Source organism: Telmatherina bonti (genome assembly GCF_933228915.1).
Source record: "Telmatherina bonti genome assembly, chromosome: 6".
Lineage (NCBI taxonomy): Eukaryota > Metazoa > Chordata > Actinopteri > Atheriniformes > Telmatherinidae > Telmatherina > Telmatherina bonti.
The window spans coordinates 34115408-34125293 of NC_136624.1; the positions used below are offsets into that span (position 1 = coordinate 34115408).

The window sequence follows — 9886 nt, forward strand, 5'->3', positions numbered from 1 at the left end:
ATCATGCACACACTCACACACAAAGACAAAACTAAAGAAAATTCCAAAACTGATGAGTTGTAGGAGAGATGGCATGACAAAGACATGAGTCTTTCAGAGTATGTGTTACAGAGGTGAAAGTTGGCAGGCCCACACACAGTGTTATATAATAACCAGTCTGAGTGAACTAAAATCACAAGGTGCTGGCTGGGAACGCGGCTGTCAGGCATTGACAATGAGGGCAAACTTCATGGCTGCTCCTTCCTGGATGGGTGGCAGAGAAGGTAGTCTTCTGCTCCTACAACTGCTGCCTTAATGTGGGACTATTTATAAATCCGTATCAGCAACACTCAACACATGACTGAACTCCCAGGGAGTCTTACTCACAGTGAATACTCACCGGAGGCAAAGAGTTCTCTTTACAGAAGCTCCAGCTTAACACATCAATCCCCTGCTGGTTAAATAATGTAAGTAATGCGGTCAAATGCGAATGATCAGCATGATTTTACCAGCTGGGTTCATTTAGTCAAGGCTGGCTTCAGTCAGCAGGAGCTTGTGATGCCACTGTGGTTCAGACTGAAACAGTTGCTCAAGACCAGCGGTGCCCAAAGTCGGTCCTCGAGGGACGCTTTCCTGCAGGGTTTTTAAAAGTATCCCTGCTCCAACACACCTGGCTTCATTTAAAATGATCCGATGAAGTTCTCCACAATGGGTGATTGGTTTGAGTCAGGTGTGTTGGAAGGAGGGACACATGGAAAACCTGCAGGATGCAGGACCAGAGCTGGAAACCCCTGATCAAGACAGTTGTGTTACGAGGAGGAAATTATTGATCAATTTGTGGCTTTTCACCACTGCTATCATCATCATGTTCATTTTATACATAATGTCATGTTTTGGTGTAAAAATCAAACAAAGAATAAACTGATTTATGCCTCTGATGAAGAAATAGGATATCTGAGTTCATGTAATGGGGACTTTTAATTCAACAATAGGTTGTTGAAAAGTGAAAGGGATAATATCCAAAATTTTATATTCTGTCATTTTCATAATTATAATAAATAGAATAATTAACTGAAACTACTGTATATGATGCTGAGATATGAGTGTAACTCTGACACCATACTGCATGAGTCTATGGTCAGAAAAAGAACAATCTTGACCTGCTATAAAGCAAATCTTGACTGTAACGTGAGGCTCCAGGCTGTAACATAAAGTTGTGGTGTGCAGTTTCTAAGCTCCAAGATGCTGCAAGGCAACAACCCAGGATTACATGTAATAACTGTAAGAGTATCATAAAAATTAATGATAAGCACACAGTTTTAAAGGAAATGTATGTACTGCATTAACTTGCATCCAGATTTTGTTCTTATGTCCTAATTTAATATCAGCGTGATACCAAAGACTAAAGTAAATGTGTTTGTGATATCTGGAATATAATAAGGTAACAGAGAGAAAGTACATTTATAGACTATATATATAGTCAGAATTTTTATCACTTAATTCATGTTTTTAGTTGTTTTATTAACCAGCATTCAGTTAAAGAGACAGTATTCAGTGAATGATGGTTTTTCGGGGAATGTGGGTGGGTGTGTGTGGGGGGGTTCTTTGCTCTATGTCCTTGTGTGTGTGTGAGTGTGTGGAAAGAGCTTGTGTCTAATATTTTTAAATGCCTTTTTATCCACTGTTTGTTTTAATCCGTATGACTTGATTTTATCTTGTTAAGCACTTTGTGTTGCCCGTGGCATGAAAAGTGCTCAAGAAATAAAGTTTGATTTGATTTGATTTGATAATTACTTGTTTTAATTCTTATATGTTGTGAGGAGTTTTGTTGCATTACTAAAATGTTCATGTGTGGAAAATTTAGGAATGAAATTGTTTTTGAAGGAAGTGAACTGTGGCCAGCTTAGATTTTGTTTTGCCACAAAGTTTTTCAGCGAGAGAAAATCTAAAACAGTGATCTCAATATCAAAGCATGGAGCCACCTTATATGTTGTGAGGAGTTTTGTTGCATTACTAAAATGTTCATGTGTGGAAAATTTAGGAATGAAATTGTTTTTGAAGGAAGTGAACTGTGGCCAGCTTAGATTTTGTTTTGCCACAAAGTTTTTCAGCGAGAGAAAATCTAAAACAGTGATCTCAATATCAAAGCATGGAGCCACCTTATGGAATGGTTCTAATAAAAACCCAAGCCAAATAGAAACATAACCAGTATTTCAGAATAAGTTCCACCAACAAACCATATATTGGGTGGGTGTCTAAGTTTCAGTCACTGTGATCTAAATTTTTACCTTATATTACCAATGATTGAATTCTGATTAATAAACAAAGAAGCAAAGCACAAAGAGCACAGACATCTGCCAAACAGCTAATTCCCATCCAAACTGTGATTTTCATACAGTATTTTGACTATATTGTGGTGTTAGTTGCATGTTTATGTCCTAATTGCTCTTGTGCAGTGATGAAAATTCCCTGATTTTCCCTAAAGATCCCTAATTTTTCCTGTTTGGATGGTAGTATCCAGAATTTTGCCAGGATTCAGATCTGTCTTTGATATCTTAAACCTGTTGGGAGCGTTTATATTTTTTGGCCAAGCACTTTGACCACTTGTTGTGGAGTTATATACATCCTGAAAATAGCCCTATCTCACACTGATGTAGAATCCTTCCAAAAATTCCTGGATCCAGATGGTAATCTGGATCACTCCCTAAATTTAACAGAATCTAAGTTAGACCAAGACCCATTCTCAGAACAGAAATAATTAAAATCTGCCCAGTAGCTGTTGTGTAAAGTTGCTAAACAAACACTGGAAAAAAAAAAAAAAAAACACCTTAGCAGAGACAAGAGTCAGTCTTTTTAATGGCTCTTTGACATGAACAGCTCCTCAAGATCCAGCTCCCCCCAATGACCCATAAATCCCACCCCTTGCTGACTATAGCCCCCTTGTGGGCATGAATTACCAGGTGTCACATCATGATATCATGGAATTACCCCAAATGAGGGCACAGAATGGCTGAGTAAAATCTCAAATATCACTAAAACGCTGAACAACTGTGCAAAATGTTTAACAACAACCTGCTTCAAGCAGCAGTGAGAGCAATTCAGCTGCTGTTTAGCCTGGAAATGAGGTTTATTTCACATCAAAAACTTGCAAACATCTCAGATTTATTATTCACGTTTTTAACCCCCAGCAGCAACTCCACAAAGAGTTCATACAGAAATTGACGTCACGGCAGGCTCGTTCTCAGATATGCTGACGTCATTGAAGGAAAAATAGGCGGATCTTTCCCTTCCGTCAGATCGTCCACATGTTCACTTCCTGTTGGGAATGATCGACCCCTGCAACCGTGAGTAAACATAATTTAATCATAATTTCTTAATTGTCACGTGACTAAATGCTGGAAAGAGACAGAAAACTAGATGGAGTTTAGTTCCGCGTTCTTTACAGAGAACAAACCTTCAGAGAAAGGTTGACGGTCATCAGACTCAGGTTAACTTGGTAGACCTTACTCTGATCTTTTTGTCCTTTAAAATTACATACATTAAATAATGTAGCAATATTAAAAAAAAAAAAACAAAACTCCCCACTTACAGGGGAAACAACTATAGTTTGGCACACTCGACAACTTTAACTATTTAAAAGGAACTTATTAAAGATCTAAAATGTGGATTTACAGCTTTATTGTCAGCAGAGGTCACTCACATGAACTTTATAAATAAATAAAAAAATCCTAAAGGAGAGTAATTCCTTCGGGATACCACCACAACTGAAACATGTCTGAAGGAATTTTTCAGGGAAATTTGTTTTAATGACATTTTTCTGCATGTTGCATCAACCTAAACCCTGAAATGTAAAGAATGATTTACCTTTCAGAGCCAGCCTGGACTGAGGCTGGACTCTTTCTCACTTACTGTAAAAATGAACTTATTTCAGTCCGCTTTGAGTCTAACTGAGATGGTGCAGTTTCTTTTTATACTAAAGAAGTTTCACTTCCCTATTTTTTGAGAGTTACTTCCTGGTGTTCAGCAGTTCCCAGTTCAGTGTTGTGTGGTCTCAACTGAGCATAATTCCTGCTGGTGAACAAGAGAAGAGGCAGACCTGTCCTAACTGGCTCGGTTTAGTCACAAATGAAGGTAAGACTTAAAAGTTACAAATAAGTGACAGACTGTTATCTGATCTGGGTCTAAATTATGAGGTAGTAATGGCATAAATGCGTTAATGAGATTGTGGCCCAGTGAAAGAAATCTCTGAATGAAGCTGTTCTAAGGACAGACGAGAAGTCCAGAACTCTTGAAGCTGTAAGACAGGACGGCAGTGGGAGTTGTAATGACTGTCATTAGGACAAGGAATCCAGCTTACCATTAAAGTTGTTTCATTTGTGGTTTTAACCTGTTTACATGTTAGTTTAACAAAAAAACAACAACCAAAAAACAAAGTAATGGCATGCTTCTGTCATGTCATGACAGCAGTACACCTTCAGTCTCTCCACCATATTTTCTGTCTGCATCTTGCCTGTATATAAACAGAAATAACAGCAAGAATGCTGCATGGGCGCAAATCAATACTTATTTCTTTATGCATCTGGTAAATGTCGGTCTTGATTATTGTTAAAATCATGATAGTCAAGCTGGTAAATGCACTCCCAATTATTTCTAAAATGCACCTAAAAAGAAGCCAACATCCATTTTCTATACTCGGTTATTGTAGTGTAACAGCTCAGCTGTGCACTCTGGACAGGTTATTTTGTCCTTCATAAGGCCAACACAATGACAGTCTGATTGTACAACTACAAACCCTCTGTGCTAAGCTGAATTTAGAGTTACCGGTTCACCTAACATGCATGCTTTTGTACTTTAGGATGAAGCTGGTGTACCTGTAAAGATTCATGTGTTACAAACCTAAAAACTCCACACACAAAAAGGTCCCAGTGGAAAGAGAGAGCGAGAGAAAACCAGTGTTTTGTAGACAATTTAAAACTTTTTTCATTTCTTTTTTTACATACAAATTCAACAACATGGAAAAAAGACTGGAAACATTGTGCAGTGCTACCGTCAAAACATCTGGTACAACATCACATGACTGATTAGGTTAACTCGCAACAGGTCTGTAACATGTACCGGAACAGAAACAGAGATGTGTTTCAGAAAAAAAAACCCCACTCAAAACCTCAGGTGCAAATACTTTACCGCTTTAAAAACATCATGTAAATAAACAGGATCTATATTTGTACAAGAGCACATGACAGAGATAACCTGCACACCTGCATGTGTGTGGTCTTTGTGACACCAGACCACATATGTGTGGACTTGTTCCTAAATTTCCCACAATAATCTCTTCATGTTTGAATTTATAAAAGTCAAGGCAAGTTTATTTGTATGGAACATATACATGTACATTGTTTTGTACAAGTTCATGTACAAGACAATTCAAAGGGCTTAACATAAAACATTAAGAGCATTACAGATGCTGCGAAAGGCTTTAAAAAGCAGCAACAAATTGGAAAAATCACATTAAAACCATAAATTAAAGCAAGATAAGTTAAGTGAAGGTACCATGCAGATTTCATGCATAGGTGCATGAGAGAAGAAATGTTTTTACCTGGATGTAAAGGTGAGAATTTAATCTCCAATGACAGTTTGTTCCTCTTGTTTGCAGCTAACAGCTAAATGCTGCTTTTCCATGTTTAGTCTGGACTCTGGTCTGGACGAGTTGACCTGAGTCTTTGGCTCTAAGAGCTCTGCTTGACTTATATTCTATCAACATCTCACAGACGTATTCTGGGCCTAAAATGTTGTGGGTTTTGGAAACCATCAATAGGCTTTTAAAATCTATTTGGTGCCTGACTGGAAACCAGTGTAAAGATTTTAACACTGCTGTGAGATCTTCAGATCTATTATTCCTGGTGAAAGTTCTAGCAGCAGCAGCATCTGCAGGTGTTTAATGCTCTTTTTACGTCATGACAGTAATCCAGTCTCCTGGAGATGAATGCATGCATGAGTTTCTGCTGGTCTGACTGAGAATTTGCTGAAAGTCCATTGCAACTCTTTGAAGTACTTGTATGTTTTTACGAAACGCCTCGTCCTCTATCACGATGAGGTTCACCCATCCAGAAGCATTACCACCATTATTTTTGTCTAGCAGGAGATCCCTGAGTTGGTAAGATGGAGGACGCATATGCTGAACTGTACCAGGAGTTTCTACATCTGAGGTCACTGTGCCTAAGACAGGCAGCTCTGCTCCATCAGCTCACGACAGCCCTGCAGAAACAGCAAGGTCTGCATTTGATTCTGTCTTTATAAACAATATGTCCATCGTTATATTTCAAAAACATCATAATTTTTTCTGCAGGTGCTTCTGTTCATAATGGAGAAGGGAATGAAATGATGTCCATCCCTGTCCAGTACACCTATGAAATACCTGTATGTCTGTACGAAACGCCTCATCATCAAGCAGCAGCCATGTGTGATGCTGACCACGCATCCAGAAAAGTGGGGGCCGCTGCTGGTCTCCTTGCAGAAGATATGTTAAAGCTCAAGCTGAATGAGCCTTTTCAGAGGAAGCAGGATCTGAAGGCAGAGAAAATAGATCCGTTCATCTTAACTTTGGACTCCTCAACGCACCACAGAGGCTCTTCCAGCAAATCAAAAAGCTCGGGGCCAAACCATCCTGTTGATGACAGGACTCTGTACAAAGTAAGTGCGAGTGTCTTGAACAAAGGAAACTGTCTCTGGTTCTTACTGAACTCTTTTCAAACTCCTTCCTGTCCTTCATGTTTCTGTCAGATGCCTGGGAACGACAGCGCCTCTATGACCGGTGACCTCCCCAGCGGTGCTGGCGGAGCACTGATGTCAGATGTGGCTCTGCAGTCTCATGTGTGTGAGTTCTGTCAGGCGGTTTTTCCTGGAGATACAACCACTGGAGGAGAGTTCCTTCGGCATCTCCACACCCACGTCACCTAAACAAATTCTTCTTTCCCATGTTGTCTTCTGACCTTTGCTGCGATGACTTGAGGATAACTCGTTTGTTGCTGTGAACAATGTTTATTGTTCTTATTATGATGAGGTACACCAGGGGTGCCCAAGTCCAGTCCTTCAGCTCTACTACCCTGCAACTTTTAGATGCATCTGTTCTCCAACACACTTGAATCAAAAAGTTGAACTCGTCGTGCATGTCATCCATCTCTACAGAGGCCTGGTAACAATCCAGGTGTGTTGTACAAGGGTTGCATCTAAAAGTTGCAGGATGGTAGAGCTTGAGGACTGAACTTAGGCACCCTTGAGATACACTATGTTGCCAAAAGCCTTCAATAACCCATCCAAATAATACAATTCAGGTGTTCCGATCACTGCTAAAATGCAGCACCTCAGTATGCAGAATGGGTCACTCTCAGGAGGTCAGTTTGTTCCACTGTGGTCCTGTGATAGGATGCTACCTGTGCAACAAGCCCAGAAGTGACATTTTTCTCGACTAAATACTTCACAGTCAACTGTCAGTGGTTTTTATAACAAAGCTGAAGCAACTGGGAACAGCAGCAGTTCAGCTGCGAAATGGTTGCCATGTAAAATGACAGAGCAGGGTCAGCAGATGCCGAAGTGCACAGTGCGCTGAGATCGCCAACTTTCAACCATTACAGACCTCTGGACTTGATGTGGTCTTCAGATTAGCTCCACAGCAGTGCCTAGACAGTTTGGCGGTTGGGTTTCCATTAGGGGTGGGGAAATCGAATTGAAAAATCGGAAATTAGGATTTTTTTCCTTCACAATTTTAAAATCTATTTTTATTTGTTAAAAAATCTTTTTTTTTTTTTTTTTTTAAATAAATAAAATGAATGCACTAGAAAAAATTTTGTCATTTTTATTGTTTTTTATTGATCTTTTTACTTGTCTTATTGGGCATTATAGCAGCAGTCTGGCTACTGCGTTGTTTTTTCCTCATTGAAATGAAGAAAATGACAAGCAAAAAAAATGTTTTATACCTTTTTTGTTGTTGTTTTTAATCTACAAAAATCAGCAATATTGGAGAATTGTGAGAATCGCAATTTAAATCGAATTGGCACCCAAAAAAAATTGGAATCAAACTGGGACAAAATCATATCGTCACACCCCTAGTTTCCATGGTGAGCTGCTGCATTCGAGCAAAACATCACCAAGTGCAATGCAATGTCAGATGCAGTGGTGTGGAACCCGCCACCAGTGGACTCTTTATACAGGCAATATGCAAACAGAAGAACGATGGAAACTTGTTCTCCGGTGTGACAAATCAAGCTTCTCCATCTGGCAATCTGACAGTCTGGTGGTTGCCAGGACAATGGTACCCGTTTGACTGCTTTGTGCCAAGTGTGAAGTTTTGATGGAGGGGGGTTGTTCTTCAGGACCTGGGCTTGACCTCGTAGTTCCAGTGAAAGGAGCTCTGAATGCTTCAGTGTACAAAGAGATTTTGGACAATTCCATGTTCCTAACTTCATAAAAGAAGTCTGGGATCCATTCTGACTGCACACCGGGACACAAAGCAAGGTCCATTAGGACATGTAAAAGCCAGTTTGGTGAGGAAGAACTTGACTGGCCTACACAGGGTCCTGATCTCAGCCGGACAGAACACCTGCGGAGCAGAGCTGTATAAAGTAGAAGTACTGTCCAGCAGCTCTTTCCAACCAGTCACTAAACCAGGTGAATTTAATCAGCTCAGCTCCACTGCGAGGTAGATGAGCCTTTCTACTTTATACACCTCTGCTGTGGGGGGAATTAGAGTGGAGACGCCTGGTCTTCTTGTTCAACATCAGTATCTGGCCTCACAAATGTGCTTCTGAAAGAATGGCCAAAAATTCCCCAAAACACACTTGAAGCTGTTTATAACTTAAAGGCTGAGCCGACATTGATTCAGAGTGGGATGTCACTGGTTCATATGCATGTAAATAAAAGCTGATGAGTGAAAACATTTGGCAATATAGTGTATGCAGACACTGACATGATTCCTAATGAAAGGTTTTTAGCTTGAGCTGTATGTGAAAGTCTTTTTTTTTTTTTAAATTGCTGTTAACCCAGATTATATAAAAAATATGTTGTTGCGTTACAGAAATAGTCTGAAGCCATCATTTTATTTGGTAATAACAGATGAGTATGAATCACATGATGGTGGGGAACATCCACCAGTTGTGCTTCACCAGTTCTTGGTGGGACTTTATCTTAGTAGGCTAACATGCCAGTCACGGGTCCATGCATGCATGACCAGATTCCACAGAAGTATTTTTAAACTGCTTCATGAACTGCTCTGCCAGGACACCATGCATCATGTCTGAGTTTCCAGTATGGGTGGAAGCAGCTGTCCTTAGTGAACCCTGATTGTGATCCAACTCAGGTGTGAAGAAAATTCTCTACCTAAAAAAAAAAACAAAACAAACTCTGGCTTCCATGTTTATAAGGATATAAGTTCTGCGGAGGGTGTTTACTTCATTAAATGCAGGGTTTTTCTTTTCAGTCAAAAAGTACGATTTGATTACCATATAAAGGGAATTTTTTTTGTGTGTGTATTTGTGTTTTTTATGACATGAGATGTGGAGTGTGTAAGGGTTAAAGATCCGAAATAACTAATACAAATAGCAGAACTTTTCACTTTGTGTGATCTTATCTCTAATCTTCAGCGAAGTTAGTGTTGTTAAAACAGGTTGAAATGCCTTCAGGCATCACAACAACGAATATTTTACCTGTAATTTTATTCATCTTGGTTTCAGATGTAAATTCCAGGAATTGGTGAAACCTGTTTTATGGAACAAAAAAAAAAAAAAAAAAAAAAAAGCATTTCTTTCCTGCATATATAGATTCTGACAACTTGAGGTTTCGAGTAATTTGCAAACAAGTCTTAATCTTCTCTGGGTTAAATAAATAAATAAATAAGTAGATATATATTATATAT

At 39.3% G+C, this 9886-nt stretch overlaps 1 protein-coding gene across 5 annotated transcripts; it reads left to right on the forward strand.

Annotated features, from left to right (window-relative positions):
* The first annotated feature begins 267 nt into the window (after nt 1-267).
* Nucleotides 268-9439, forward strand: LOC306756886 (uncharacterized protein). 5 transcript variants are annotated; one of them, XM_079241794.1, is made up of 5 exons: nt 269-446; nt 3168-4110; nt 6119-6250; nt 6326-6669; nt 6760-9439. In XM_079241794.1, exons 3-5 carry the CDS (start codon nt 6139-6141, stop codon nt 6934-6936), a joined length of 633 nt encoding a protein of 210 aa, XP_079097920.1. In that variant the 5' UTR covers nt 269-446; nt 3168-4110; nt 6119-6138; the 3' UTR covers nt 6937-9439. The 5 variants fall into 5 exon arrangements, with proteins under 5 accessions (XP_079097923.1, XP_079097920.1, XP_079097922.1 ...); XM_079241796.1 differs by lacking the exon at nt 269-446 and having other exon boundaries at nt 1624-3323; nt 4007-4110; nt 6116-6250; XM_079241797.1 differs by lacking the exon at nt 3168-4110 and having other exon boundaries at nt 268-446.
* Nucleotides 9440-9886: the final 447 nt, after the last annotated feature.